This window comes from Anoplophora glabripennis, unplaced genomic scaffold (assembly GCF_000390285.2).
Source record: "Anoplophora glabripennis isolate ALB-LARVAE unplaced genomic scaffold, Agla_2.0 scaffold16, whole genome shotgun sequence".
Taxonomy (NCBI): domain Eukaryota; kingdom Metazoa; phylum Arthropoda; class Insecta; order Coleoptera; family Cerambycidae; genus Anoplophora; species Anoplophora glabripennis.
Genome location: NW_019416253.1, coordinates 2,565,734 through 2,582,041, shown reverse-complemented (window position 1 = coordinate 2,582,041; position 16,308 = coordinate 2,565,734). Strand labels below are relative to the sequence as shown.

Sequence of the window (16,308 nt, the reverse complement as noted above, 5' to 3'; positions counted from 1 at the left end):
TCGTGACTGCCGAAAGCTTCACCGTGACTGAGGGAAGGCCAGGGTTCTGATAGCGGGTCCGCTCCCACAGAGCTTAGCCCGAGAACAGCAAGGGCGGGCTAAAGATTCCGAGCTAAGGCTATCGTCCTCTAAAAATACATTTTTTTAAATTGAAAATTGTGCACGAATAAACAAATTGTTTCGACATTGTCGTATAAAATTAATTAAACTGAAAATGTACCAGGAATTGTTACGTTTTCAAAAATTGTTTATAAAATATAAAAATTAATCTTTATAAAAATTGGTATGGGAACATTCTAAAAACTGTATATTTTATTAGATTTTGGCCAAAAGAATTGGCAATACAATTTTTCGTTACAAACACCTTAAAAGATCATGGTAGGCTGAGCATCTGCAATTTTAATAAAGTGCTTAGTTCTAACAATGCACATTTTTAGTTTGTTTATTAAAAAATATTTCAGCCTCATTTTTTTTTCTGCTTACTGATATGTTAATGGCCTGCACGTTTAAAATTAAACACCCTGTATATGTATTTATACTGGTTAGGAAATAAAAATCTTGAGACATTGCCTCGACAAACAAGGAATAACATCAAGATCCAGTTATTAAAAGAACTTAAAATGTTTCTCTTTGAAGTTACAATTTCTGTCGTATAGGTTTTTCAAAAATCATCGGTTTATAGAGCATTGAAAATTATTGGTGATATACTAGGAAATAATTTTGAGTACCCAAAATTCGGAATGATTTGGTTATGGTTTTATGAATCTTAAATTTATTCTAAAAAAAATAATAATAAAATCATTGATATTTACGTTATTGTTGCTTTTTACAAAAAACTTTTGATTTATCGACATTAGGGTGGCGCAAAAATGTTGTTTAAGAGCTTCCTCAAAAAAAAATCAGCTCATAAGAAAATTTTTTTAGAGGCCGCTCAAGATTTAAAAAATATTCCAAAATCATCAAATATTGAATTTTTTATTTTTTAATTTTTTTTTCGCTATTTTATCATTTTTTAGTTTGAAAAAATTCTCGATTCTGAAAATTTCAAAGCTATATTTTAATTTCTAAAGGTCACTCATAATTATCTTAACTTTCAAAATATGTACCTATGTTTTCAAGCGACCTCTAAAAATAAATATCAACGAATTAATAATTTTCTTTATTGGATTTGATGAACAAAAGAATAGAAATAAATCACAACACTTAAATTTTTTAAAACTAAAAAATTATAAATATTTAAAACTTACAGTGCGGTAGTAAATCTTGTCTCGAGAAATTTTTTAAGTGTCGTGATTTATTTATGTTCTTTTGTTCATCAAATTCAATAAAAAAAAATATTAGTTTGTTGACATTTATTTTTAGTGGTCGCTCGAAAACATTTTAGGTACACTACTTTTAAAGTTAAAATAATTATGAGCGAGCTTTAGAAATTAAAATATCGTTTGGAAATTTTCGGAATAGAAATTTTTTTCAACCTAGAAAATGATAAAATAACGAAAAAAAAATTAAAAATAAAATTTTTGACAAATTTGGAAATTTTAAAAAATCTTGAGCGACCTCTAAAAAATTTTTATTCGAGCTGATTTTTTGAGGCGGCTCTGAAAACATGATAAACTAACATATTTTCACAAGAGACACGAAAAAAAATCGTTTTTTTTTTTAGGCAACTGACAGATTATTTAATTAAAAAGGAACTATTTATTCTTTCCATATTTCATCCTAAATGTTTTTTTTTTTGTTATACTTAATAGTCAGAAAGATTTGAAACAAAACTTGTATAATAATTTGCCATTTCAGTCAGTTTCAGTCTTATTACGTTTTAATGGGAATTAAATAATCCATAATCATAACAAAAAATAAATCAAAAGTTTATTTTCAGGATTATTTACATTTAAACGTTTGTCATCAGTGGAAAAAACATTTTATATCCACCTAGCTATGAAAAATTACTATAGAGCACAAATATTTTATCTTATTATACAGGGTGTGAGAATATTTTTGAACAGAAATAGGATTCTTCATATGGACATTTTTCCAAAAATGCTCCTTTTTCGAAATACAGATGAATATACGGTGAATTAATTTTTTTTTTAATATTTTCAATTAAACCTTTTTAATATTTAATATTTTATATTTATTCTGATTCTGATGGATAAAAATTTAATTTTTTTAATTTAAAATTCCAGAGCTAAATTTTTGAAAATATGGAAATGTATTACTTTTTAACATAAAATTTTATATTTTTAAATTATTTTGTCAACAAATATTTATACTAATTTGTTACAATTAATTGTTTTTAAAAAAATAAAGTAGTGTATTAATTTTCAAAATTAAAGTTTAAGCAATTAAATATTTTATAAAACATTTCCAATCTAATATTTTCTTAGCTTAAGAAAATGTTAGTACTTTTTCTGAATTTCTACACAGAGAGAGAAAATCTAGAGAGAGAATTTTTGGGAAAATGTTCATATAAAAATCCTAATTTTCATATGTTAAATCTGGCTCACCCTGTATATTTTTCATTTCTTTTGCTTTAATTCAACTCGTCTCTTTTTAATATCTCACTAAGGGCTGTGATTTTATAATAATAAAAAACGTCGATGTAAGTTAGGTGTTGTATTTAGTTTGTATTAAAATTTTTGATACCTTCACAAAAACATAGGCCTCAATTTAATATTGACTTTTAGGTCGTCTATTTTTATGTTAGGGTAAAACTTTATTGCAGCTTCCCTCCAAAGTTTTGTTAATATTTCTAAAATTCATGTACCTGCTAGTGTACCAAAACCACCCTTCTAGGAATTGTAATACCCTAATTACTCACCCCCCACCTCCCATTGTATACAATTATTGGTAGTTTTGGTCAGAAGCCCAATGTTATCTGTTAAGTTTAGTCGGCATTCAGTGCTTGACCTTCAGCTTTGCAGTTCCGTGCAGCAGTTTGTAATGAATTCACAAAATCTGGCGAGTTCAAAATTTCAGTGTTGCGTTTTTAGTGTTTGAACAAGTCATACTTTATGAATTTAACACATCAGTGTGTATTGGTGAATTTTCGTTTTTCTGGCAGGCTCCTCGTACTTGCCGTGGGATTTTTTCGTATCTACTGTTTTTATTGCATCAGTAGTACGGAATAATCTCACGGTGAGTGCGGGGGAACACGCACGCAGGTTTTAAGCATGTTTCAAGTAAGTATTGCTTATTTTTCTTGTCTCCTTATCTTTGGTGATCTAGCCGTGTGATTGCTCTACCGTCACATGGCTATTTTACCAAGTTACGGTGGTGAGAGTTCATCCCTTGGAAGAAGCGGAGCCGTTGGGGAGTTACGGTGAAGGAACTTTTGGTGTGATGTGTTCGTTTCATCCATATCACAGCCATTAGTTACTTCATTGTGACCTCGGTTAGCCTCGGATATTAAATCCAAAAACTTTTTACAATTTTCAGTTGCATTGGGCCTAATTCTATTTTCTACGGATGCTCGGTCATAGTCACAGAGATATCGACTTGTGACTAGATCGAACATTCGCAAGGAATATGGATTTAACGACGTTTCGAAGAAACAAAATATGTGTTGGTTGGGCGATTGTGGGAAAATGTCACCTCGTCCGTTGTTGATGTAGCTTTAATGGTGTGATAAATTCCATAAAGCTATGTCAGCAATTAACGATGTGTCATCTTTATCAACATGTGATTAGAAGATATCTGAAGGTAAATGTTTTGGCGTGCTATCTCTAACTAAATAACAAGTGTTGATTAGTTTGTAATGCTTATTTGTTGAGTCAACCGTATTTGTTTGAGTAGAGGTTTTTCCAATCATCAAACGACATATATTGTTTTTTTAATGCTACCTATTTTAATCCCGAATATAAATATGTAGTAATAAGCTTTGTCAAAATCGAGTACAGTTTGCTTCAATTTTCATTAAAATATACTTTGATACTTTACAAATGCTTTGTTTTCTAGATACAGGGTGTTAAAGTTTGAGGAACAATTTGGGGTCTTTAAGTTAACAGAAAACCGACGAAATCGATTTTTTCGCATTGCATTAGCATTGCCCTGTCTCCAAATTTAGTTAGCCAACTCTCTCGGTTTCGAAAATTCCATACCTATGTATGTTTTCAGCCTCGAAAATTAAATAATTCCAATTATTTCGAATTTTCACCACCAAGAACGGCGGTGACAACATTTTTAACATTAAGGCGATGTTTCGCATTGTATTAGCACTGCCCTGTCTCCAAAATTATGCTATCTTTGAATTTAACAAGTAGTCCAATCAATCTGTCACGACCTAACGTTAAATTTACAAAAAATACCACCTAGAAACAAAAAATATAGTTACATAGGAAAAAAATTCTATGAAAGATAGTGTATAAACGGCGAATATAACCCAAAAAATTCATAAAAGTCAAAATAGCTGTTTTTCGCTAATAAGAAAAGAATTTGAACTCCAGTCGAAAAAAGTTAAATGATAAAGTTAGCTATTAATAAACCTATCGATTCGTATTGTTAAATATATCGATTGCTATATTACTTTTCGAGATATATCGAAAAAACCGACAAAAATCGACTTTTTTTGTTTTTGCTGTCTTGCAAATTAAGGTTTCGCGCCAAATTTGGTAGACGGGGGTTTTCTAGGTCACTGATCACGAATTCGAGATCAGATCTACAAAATTCGTTTTCAAAAATTTAATCAATTACCTATGTACTTTATTACCTTAGATTAGGCAGATAACCCGTGAATAGATCTTTTACAGAAAAAAGAACAAGATATGGCCCAAAAAATGAAGTTTAAAATATGATTGGGTACTCAGGTTATAAAGTAAACAAAAATATTACAAAATGAATTTCGCAATTCTAACCTCGAATTCGTGATCAGCGATCCCGAAAACTCCCGTATACCAAATTTGACGCGAATGTGTTATTTTTCAAAAATTTGGTCGGCCATCTTGGATCCGCCATCTTTTTGCATTTGCAAAATTGACCTCGGAACCGTGATCAGCGACCTCGAAAACCCTCGGTGTACCAAATTTGGCGCGAATCTATTTTTTGAAAATTCGTGATATCTAACCTTAATTGACCCGTTTTTTTGAGGTTAACCATCTGAATGAACATTTGAATATAGACAATTTTTTTTAAATTTTTTTCTAGCACTTTTTCGTGAATTTTTTCTATATTTGACCGGTTTTTTAAGGTTAGGAAATTGCTATGATGTGATAGTTCAATTAATATGTGACGTAGAATTCGCCATTAAACACCTTGTATATTTCATATTTTGATTGAGATTTTATGTATACATGATATCCCCTAATTATTTTTTTTTTTTACTTAAAATAAACCAACTTTTTATTACCACTTTTTCATTTCCACTCCCAATTTCTCTTCCAGTTTTTCAAATTTGGCTTTATGGTAATAGAGCGATTAAGAATTTCATACTTTGTAGTACCTATAGATAAGTAGGTCACTCTTTGCTAGTAGGTACAAAGTAATGCTTTATGCCAGTAGGCATTGACATTTAAGATATGACACACTATAGGTTATATCTTACCCACACTCAATAAAATGTTAGGCTATGACTAGGTATTTATGGTTAAAAATATGAAAACATTCAATTAATTATTGAAACCCTTTACCTTGAAAACTTTTTTTTTAATACGTGATGTAGAACTCACCATTAAACGCCCTGTATAATTTTCCATATTTTGATTAACATTATATGTATTAGGGTGGCCCAAAAAAAAATGAATATATATTTTTTGTGTTTCTTGTGAAAATATGTTAGTGTATCATGTTTTAAGAGCCCTCTCAAAAAATCAGCTCAAAAAATTTTTTTAGAAGTCGCTCGAGATTTTTAAATAATTCCAAAATCATCAAAAATTGATTTTTTTTTAAAATGAAAATGATTAAAATGATAAAATAACGAGAAAAAAAATTAGAAAAATCAATCTGACGATTTTGGAAATTTTTAAAAATCTTGGGCGACCTCTAAAAAATTCTTAAAATATGATAAACTAACATATTTTCATAAGACACAAAAAAAAATATTCGTTTTTTTTGGGGCCACCCTAAAATGTATGCATGACTTCCCTAATTGTTTTTTTTGTATCTCGAAATAAAATATCTTTTCAATATCACCTTGTCATTTCATTTTGAACACCCTGTACCTTGAAAAAGAAAGTGTCTGGAAACACAAGTTTTTTATTTAATTTTTAGTGCTCATTGCACATTAAAATTTACAAGTTTTCAAATAATTAAAAATTATAATTACAGGTAGAAATCGCCTTATGCCAACTATCAAACTGTTTCGTAATTGATATAAAAAAAATGAAATAAAATACAAGATTATTATTCATTTATTGTTTTATTTTTTAAAAATATTTCACTTGACACATTACATACTTTGATTCCTGTACAGACTAGTACAATAAAAAAAATATTTGCTACGTATTAACATTTATAAAACTGTAGTTATCATTTCAAACTTACCGTCAAAAATATAACAAGACCCGGTTAGGTAGACTCTTATGAAAAAATAAATATTAACAACAAAAAAAATTGTAATAAAGTAATACTAATACGGTAAACACTTTTTCGCACGCACGCATACATTATTTAATTGTCAGAGTATCTTTTTCACTAAAACCGCACTATTTTCACTGTCAGTGATTAAAGTTTATGGGCGGTTTATGGTCGCCGCACCTGGGGAAGTTGTGAGGTACTGGTGGCAGATCCGACTGCGTTCCTACGTGTATAATTAAGTTCATTCCAATAGCTATGTGGAAGAGGAAGTGACAATGGAACAACCAAAATCCTGAAAAAAAAATTGAGTTATTTTTACAAGGTAGTACAGTAATCCACCGATAAAATTCTGTAGATGACATAGGTCTGACATACTTGGTTTTTGAGGTACAATGTGATAGCATTTTATTATTTTTCTAGTTGTTCTTTTACACATTTTTTAGGAACATTTTGATTAGTATCCAAACAGCTAAAGATACAAAAAGAATACGGAAAGAAAACGGTAGAAGTTAAAACAGAACTCTTGTCTCAGAAGACAAATTGTAACAAAAAAATTTGGAGGGATTGGAAGAGTCAAAGTTTCACAATAAGGATTGCCCTGTACATTCTTTTAAATGGTAATTTGTGCATTTTGTTGATTTTCAAAAGCGTGCTGAATGTACAAAATTTGAATGGCCTATGATAGAAAATATGTAAAATAAATAGAATAAAAAAAAATAATGAAACATCCCGAATCTCATAAATGAAGTGGATCTGCGTTTATACAGGATGGGCCGTTAGTGTGAGAAAGTAAAATAACTCCCTTGTTATTCATAAGCAAAAAAGTTTATATAAAAGTTGTACAGAATCAAAAAACCTAAAGGACAAAATTAATTTGAAACACACAGGGCGACGAGTAGAAACAGGACACGCCAAATATTACATTTTTTAAATGGAACACCCTGTATATTTTCAAACATGGATTAGAAAATTCTATATATGGCAATATAAAAAGTTTATCATTTTAGTGCGGGGTTGCCAAGTTATGTAGAAAACTCTTTGAATTTTGGAAAAAACATGACCTTGAAGAAGTTGTATTAACTTTCAACTACTAACACTTGAGGCAAAAATATTTGACAGAGCTATAGGCAAATATTAGGCAAAGACCTATATTAGCTAATATCGATATTTTATACAGGGCATTTTTGTAATACGATCATTTTAAGCAAATTCGAACTTCATTTTCTAACATTTTTCAAATGGAACCGGTCGCACGAAATGGCTTTTGGAACAAACTGTCGCATTGTATCAACTTGTCAGTTCATAATTTATCATTCTATTTTGAGTTAATTTTATTAGTTAAAGATTTATTTGTGGTATTCTATAAAATAATAAAAATTAAGATTTTTTCAGAAATGTTGCTATATCTTAAAAACTAACAATTTTATATATAGAACATGCTTAATAAAAGTTGAAGTGGACCGATATGTGAATAAAATAGAATAAAATACAGGTTGACCCATTTGAAAAATTTTAGAAAATCGAGTTTAACGTCCTAAAAATATTATAAAAAATGCTCTGTATAAAATATCGATATTAGCTAATATAGGAGTGTTTACCTAACATTTGCCTATAATTATATCAAATATTTTTGCTCCAAGTGTTAGTAGTTGAAAGTTAATACAACTTCTTCGAGGTCTTGTTTTTTCCAAAATTCGAAGAGTTTTCTACATAACTTGGCAACCTTGCACTAAAATGATAAACTATTTATATACGGGGTGTTCCATTTAAAAGATGTACTATTTGGCGTGTCCCGTTTTTTCTCATCACCCTGTATGTATCAAATTAATTTTATAGTTTAGATTTCTTGATTCTGTATAACTTTTATATAAACTTTTTTTTGTATTCTAACTAACAAGGGAGTTATTTTACTTTCTCACACTAATGGCCAATCCTGTATGAACGTTTTTTTAGTTTTTTTTTTTTCATAAAGTAAATTGTAGAATGTTGTCTAGAATATTGCAACACCCTGTATATCTAAGTTATTAAATTTTAACAACTGCATCTCCTATTTCTTAAAAGCGAAAACAGTAATTTTTTAAATGAAGTTTAAATATAAAGAAATATTTAAAAAACAGTTAAAAACTGTATTTTTTGATTTTCTGTGACCAACTTTATTAAAATCCTCTATCAAATTCGCAGTATCATCAGTGTAAAAATTGTTTCGCCTGGTGACAATCTTAGGTCTTCTGTTATAGTACCGGTAAAATATCAGGTCACTCGACATTGAGTAATAGCGACCATTCATAGGTGTAGTATTGTTACATCTCAGTTGTCCCACCCCACATTTGACATACCGATGAGAACTAAGAAGTTTGAAACCGATATTTCTGGTAGGTTTGGCTGAAGAATTATTACTAAATATTGCAGATATAATTCCAATTCCACAGAATGGTCGTTTCCCGCACTATCAGTTTACAACTTTATTGAACATTTACAATTAGTTCTTATCAAACTGAATTCATGTCAGATATAATGTTTTACCTGGATTTTCGGCTCTAAACCTAAAGATAACGTATCCATTATTTGGCACAGCGATCGTGTCTTTTCCTGGTGGCAGATTGAACTGCCTGTGGAGAAGACCTCTTCGATCCAAATCGAGAGCGTGTTTCAAGTTAATTTTCTTTATGTTCTTATCTGGAGAACGTCCAATGCCAATCACGTTGAACGTGTACCCGTGGAGATGGAACGGATGACTGAGGTTGGGTGATTGTACTGAAATAAAGAAAAATTGTAAAGTGTTTCTGGATCGTTAATTTCTGTGATACTATTGCAATAATAAAGTGATGATTAGTCCAGAGAGTTTTTTTTTCATATGAGATTAGTTACCTTCGTCTACTAAAACTACTTCTACGATTGCATTTAAAGGTATGTCTACCATGTGTGTGCACTGACAATCTTGTCCACAATTAGCTGGTCGGTTGTCTCCATTACAGAACATATCCTGGTTCAACTCGTGCAGTTGTGACAATGGAGGAGCTGGGGGGAATTTGAAGGATATTTCGTCTACTAAACTTAGGACGTGATCTCCGCCAGTTGCAGCTAGAAGCAAAACAATTAGAAATCGTTAAATTACCTTTTATCCACAGCAATTTCGAAAAAACGTTCATTTAATAATTCAATTGTACGGTATTTCAATGTGTATGGTTGCTAGGCAACAAATGTTATATACACTGATGTGGTCGGTCTGTTGTTGTAGATCTCAAAAGTTAAGACGCGTTCAGAGATAAAAAATTGTTAATATCAAGAAAATATAAGTATAAGTACTTTGACTAGTTATGAATGCATAATAAAGATTTGTTTTGTTCAGAGTTTTTGAAAACTTATCCACAACGAACCGCACAATTTCTTTTTATATCTTATCGACGAAAATATTGCTTACCTAAGAATGGGTTGTATGTGTCGATACGGAACAAATCCTCCGGCTTGTAGAAGTGAAATCGGAAAGGCAAGAATATTTTTATATCGGGTCTTTCTTGCAATATCCCTTTATCTATCTTTTTGGAATTTCTTAACTGACTTACACAAATCGCCTCCCTCCTCGGCTTGTGGCAAATGGCATCCAGGGGGTTCAAGACCTGTTAATGTTCTGTGTTACATTTTTATTGTGAAGGAGTGAATACCTACCAAGTATCTGGGGTCCCTTTTATTTGTGAATTATGTACAACATGGATACGTCTGTACAAATATGTACATTAAGAAAATGATTGTACAGCAACATCGGCACTTTGATAGCGGCTGAACAAAAAATACATTGCTTTCAGTTTTTCAGTACTAAAAAGATGCTGCTGTGCAATTTTATGTTAACGATGTTATTTGTGAGTGTAAAAAATAAAATACATATACGTCAACGAGTATATCAATGTAATGGTTTTAAATTGTTGACTGTTTAATAGGGCTCTACAGCAAATAGTTAACCAGCAATACATTTTTATAGATTTTATTACACAGTCTAAATATGAATTAATGCACAAATAACAGACTTTCCTCCATCCTAACCCAGATTTTCTATAAAATGGCTTTAGTTCGAAACTCAAATTACTTTTTGTTGTAAAGAAATTAGTAATTTACCACTTTTGAACATCGTAAATTACAAATTTTTTTACACTGAAAAATAATTTGAGTATCAAACTAAGTCCATTTTATAGAAAATCTGCGTTAAGATGGGGGAAAGTCTTGTTATTTGTGCATTAACTCATATTTAGACAAATTGTGTAATAAAATCTATAAAAATGCATTGCTGGTTGCCTATTTGCTATAGAGCTCTCCTAACGAATGTGGTAAAATATGTATTTAATTTTTTAATGTACAGAACATGTCGGTCTAACAAAATCCTTGTTACTTTATATTTACAGAACGTATTTTCAAAAAATGCATTTAAATAGCTACATACTTACCATCTCTTTATTTGTACAATATTTACAAAACTGCACATAAGCCAATGTATATACAAATAGTTTTTATATAATTTTTTAAATATTTTTGCAGATATTTAAATTTTTTTAAATATACAGGGTGTATCTTTGAGTGGGGGCAAGTTTTTTTAGGGTTGATAGTACCTATGTATTTCTCAGAACATTAATTTCATAAAGTTCATCAAGTAGTCAAGTTATAGTTTGTTTTTCAAACTGCACTTAAACTGTTATTTATGCTGCTACTGGGCAGATTCCAAACTATATGAGCGCACTTATCAGTGTTGCCTGTTGTTACTTTTTAAAGCAATTGCATGAAATATATTGTTTTTGTACGTGTTTGTTATAGGTTGGTTTATTCATAGTTTTTTTACGTTAATGTGGATGAGGAACCAAACATTAAAAAAAATTCAAGAAGACTTATAAAATTAATGTTTTTATGATTTATTGAATATTAATTTGTTTTAAAATAACTATTTTTGCTGATTTATGAAGCGACATAATAAGATATAAGAATACTAATCTGATAGATACGAATTATTGTTTAAAATCATATAATTTTTAGTAAAAAGTATTTGTTGCTATGTTTTGAAAGCACTGTGTTTAGTTTATGAATCTCAGTGACAATGACTTCTGCCATTGGCATATTTTATTGAGATAAACTACATATTATCAACGAAAATTACCAAAAAAAGGTTAAAAGCAATCAGTTTCCACGGTTGAATTTGAGACAAAAAAACTATAACTCCAATCGAAAGTTACACCCTGTGTTCTTCTTAGGGTGACCAACATTACAGAAGAATGTTAGTTTTGGTTGCTTTTTAGTGCTAAAAATCTCTAAAAAATCAAATATCTAGTGTTTTTTATTAAGAAATTCTCTAAATATGAGGAGATATGAAAATTATTTACAATGGACGATGAATTACTTACGTATTTACAAAGAGTTAATTTATACGCCTATTTCTAGAAAAAATCCAACCCCATCTATGTACATAATAAACATTTTTATTTTTTTATACAATATACAAGTATTCTTTACAAATAACAATAATAACTTGCTGGAAATACGAAAGGTATAAAAGACTGTCGAAGACTAGTACAAAATTAAATAACTAGCCGGTAAATACAACTGGTAACACATTTTAGATGTCTGAAATGTAAAATCTGTACAAAGTACTTGTTTCATAGGAATCCATTTAAAAGTTAAGTTAAATATCTAAGTCTAAATAGAATAATACAAATTTTACAAAGTGTTAGAATAGATCTCTATAAAAATACTGATAGTTAATTTAATACGCATAAAAAAATTGCAAGGTCACTTAATTCTGAGCACTCCTTAATACTGATTTATGCAAAACACGAGACTTTTAAAACCATACCTAAAAGTAATGACTATATACTCCTATCCAAATTATTTTGCAATTTCTTTACACCGGATTAGGTACATATGTACAAAAATGCAGCCTTGCTATGGCTCCGGAGCACCAATTAGGGTAACTTGGGTATTAAATACAAGAAACGTTTTATTTAATGAAGGAGAGGTAGGAGCTTATACTTACCTTAAATAATTATGGCGGATAAAGACCATTATATGTAGATAAATAATATAAATTACAAAAATAGATAATATAAACAAGCATTTCCAAAGTTGGTTTTCGAAATGGCAAGATCGAAAAATAAATTTTCCGCAGTATTCTACACAAATAATTTGGTAAAGGTAACTTAGTCATGGTGTTCCTCAAGGAGTTTGACAGTCGGTTCGACTTGATGGATTATTAAAAATAGTTCACTTTTCACGTTCTAATAAAACATCTAAACAAGTCTAAGTAAATTATTTACAACAACAAAACATTAATGAAACGTTTAAATCGAAACTTACATATTTAAGGCACGGTCTTTAATAATCCATCTGACGCTGGGTGGGAAAACACTAGGTAAACCCACTGCCAAATTTCTTGGGGAAACCTAAAACAAAAAACAAGTTATTATAGTCTACTTCACTGTTTAGGATAGTCATTTTGAATATCTAACGAAATTTGGGGCTTGTGGTCCCCACAAGTTGGGAAGTTTGGCGGAACGGGCGGTAGATCGTTCAGACTGCCGACCTGGAAGATCAGATTCATACCGATAACTATGTGGAACAAAAAGTGACAGTGGAACAACCAGAAACCGGGATTATCGGCTCTGAATCTGAGTACGACGTATCCGTTGTTGGGCACTGCTATGGTGTCCTTTCCTGGCGGCAGATTGAACTGACGGTGCAGCAGACCTTGTCTATCCAGGTCAAGGGCATGCTTCAGGTTAATTTTCTTGACGTTTTGGTCAGGCGACCTGCCGATACCTATTACGTTGAAAGCGTAGCCGTGGAGATGGAAGGGGTGACTCAGGTTGGGTTGTTGCACTACAAAAAAGAGATAACGGTTAATAATAGTGAATCGACAAGAAATTTGCATTAATAACAACTGTCACTCATGATGAAGCTGTGTGGCGTAGCACCAGTTTAGTTATTTCCTATCACTGCAATTATATGTATATAAGTAGGCTTGAACTATCTGTGGTAGAAACCTCATCACAAATGAAATTGCTGTGTCGTTGGCATACCTTCATCTACTAATACAACTTCGACCACTGCATTCAAAGGAATATCGATTTTGTGGGTGCACATGCAGTTTTGTCCACAGTCTGGGGGAATATTATCACCATTACAGAACTGCTCTGGATTTATGTCATCGTACTGAGAAAGCAAAGGTGCTGGTGCTGATAGATAGGAAATTTCGTCGATCAAACTGATCACGTGGTCCCCATTTGGTGCAACTGAAAATATAAATGTTTACTTATATAAAATGAAATTCAACAAAGATCCTGCTAATTTTATTATTAAATATTTGCTTTATTCTTTACTGTTTTGAATATATATATTTTTTTTAAGTTGAACAGGGATATTTATTTTTAATGGGAGTTTGATCAAAGAAGCCAATTGTTAAAAATGTACCTTAGAAAAGTCGTCTAGAAATGTCAGAAAAAATGTTTTTTCAATAATCCTACACTCTGATTGTATAGTCTGAAAGTTTTGCTGGCTGTTTTTTGTTTCAACTGTTGAATTGGCTGCTTCTTTACATCTAAAAGTCTTTTGTGTTTCGATATTAATCTAGTGTGAGTAAATTTGTAATAATTAACTTATGGCAATGATGGTTTGTGTTTATTTTTAAATACGCATAACTTTAGTACTTGGTGAATTTGCTGTTGGTTTATGGTGAATGTAGACAAAATGCTACGGCCGCAGAAGGAATTGTTGACAACTTTGCCATGCAATATGTTTAATATTCGTTGAAAAGCATATGATGCTGATCAATTAACAACACCAAGTGCCTGATTCTTGAGTATAATAATGAAAAAATACCTCATTCTGCCAACTGACCCAGGTAACCTTAATAATCCGGGCGAATTAGACCAAACACATGCCTGTTTAAAAAATCGGGCCTACCTCGAATTTTATGGGCTTAAAATTAAGTAAAAAATACGCAGAATAAAAGGCTAAATTTGTGGATTTGTAGAGGTCAAGCGTTGCAGAGGTTTATAACAAAAGAAAAAAATAATAATTGCTCTTTTTTCAGTTTTTCGCTTATATCTCCGAAAATAAGTCTCTAATCTACATGAGGTATACTTATCGATTTTGTTCCTGAGGAAATTTGCTACCAGGATAGGCTTTTACGAAAGCTCGCAAAATTTTTTTTACAATGGAAAATTAGCGGTGAAGAACAAAATGTGTAAAATTTTCAGCATTAAATAAAAAGAACGAATTTGGCTGAAATTGGATGAAACTACAGGAAAAGATAACTGTTGGGGTGCTCAACAAATACCCGCTATCCGGACCCCGGAATTTCAAAATGGCGGCCTATTACAAATTTATACAGTCGAAAACTTCAGCGCGTATACCTTCTGCCCAAGTCAAGATATCGAAATTCGGTACGAAAGGATCGAAAGGTAATTACATTTTCTCGCGTTTGCGTAAATTTCAGATGTTTAGGTTGCAAAATAAAAAAGTTATTAACAAAAAACCAAAAAATTGGTAATTAGGGTCCTTATCTCGGCGGTTTTTTAATATACAAATTTCAAACTAATTACATTAAACAGTGTTTAAAAAAACATGAATTAAAAAAAAAAGCGAAAACGGTATTCTGGCTGTTCTATTTAATATTTTGTCATAAACTTGGGCTCTTTGTAAAGTACAAGACTTCCTTTATACGCCGATTTTCTTTTTGAATGGATTCCACCAAGAAATGACCAAGTAAACGTGCGTTAAAGACAGTAACTGTTACTGTTACTGCGTAAATTGTGTCTAGAATATTATTAAATGTTATAATATCAACATTACATATATATAAGTACTGCATTTTATAGTATTTTAAAAAACTGTTATATTCAATTTTACAATATTTAATAAACTGTATTGCTAGAGAAAGTTTAATGTCTAAATATATTTTAGACTTCATGAATTTTTCGAATTTACGTGATTTGAATGTGGCAAAATAACAAAATTCGACCTCTACAAATACACAAATTTAGGCTTTTATTCTGTGTATTTTTTACTTAATTTTAAGCTCATAAAATTCGAGGTGGCCCGATTTTTGAAAAAAAAAACCTAATTCGACCGGACTATAAAGCTTTTGCGTCATGTAGGATATGACCTATCATTCCTTATCATCTCCAGTAATTCACAACATAATACTTTTTTGTTAAGTAAGATCAGTATTTATCTGTTTTTGCTGCTATGGTTTAATATAAGGCTTTTTTTCGTGACTGAATATTGGTGAATATCTGACTTAAAGTTACTATTTTTATCTCTTTTGATCTTAGTTGCCGTATGAGTTTAAATCTCTTCATTCACTCATACAACACATACTAGAACATACGACTTCACTCGCGAAAAAAAGCCTATAACAAGATAGTGTGCGTATTAGGGTGACCCAAAAAAAAACAATTTTTTTTTTCGTGTATTGTGAAAATATGTAACAAAAGAATAGAAATAAATCACGAGACACTTAAATTTTAAAAAATTAAAAAATTATAAATATTTGATACTCGCAGTGTGGTAGTAAATTTTGCCTTGAGAAATTTTTTAAGTCTCGCGATTTATTTCTATTCTTTTGTTCATCAAATTCAATAAAAAGATTATTAGTTTGTTGATATTTATTTTTAGAGGTCGCCCGAAAACATTTTAGGTAGGTACACTACTTTGAAAGTTAAAATAATTATGAGTGACCTTTAGAAATTAAAATATCGATTTGAAATTATCAGAATAGAGATTTTTACAATCTAGAAAATGATAAAATAACGAAAAAAAAAA

General features: G+C 30.6%; 2 protein-coding genes across 2 annotated transcripts in view; both read right to left on the bottom strand.

Annotated features, from left to right (window-relative positions):
* Positions 1-6,437: 6,437 nt before the first annotated feature.
* LOC108913914 (laccase-7-like) lies at positions 6,438-9,616 on the bottom strand (the record flags this gene model as incomplete). Its single annotated transcript, XM_018719570.1, has 3 exons — positions 6,438-6,802; positions 9,034-9,264; positions 9,379-9,616. Coding segments are annotated over 3 exons (621 nt in total), but the record flags the coding sequence as incomplete, so codon positions are not given.
* A 2,328-nt stretch (positions 9,617-11,944) lies between these two features.
* Positions 11,945-16,308, bottom strand: part of LOC108914203 (laccase) — an 89,721-nt gene continuing 85,357 nt past the window's right edge. The window contains exons 7-8 of the mRNA XM_018719958.1: positions 13,563-13,775; positions 11,945-13,362 (exon numbers count right to left, since the gene is read on the bottom strand). Coding sequence (XP_018575474.1) covers positions 12,959-13,362; positions 13,563-13,775 — 617 coding nt within the window. The 3' untranslated portion in view covers positions 11,945-12,958. The remainder of the gene's footprint in view (positions 13,363-13,562; positions 13,776-16,308) is intronic.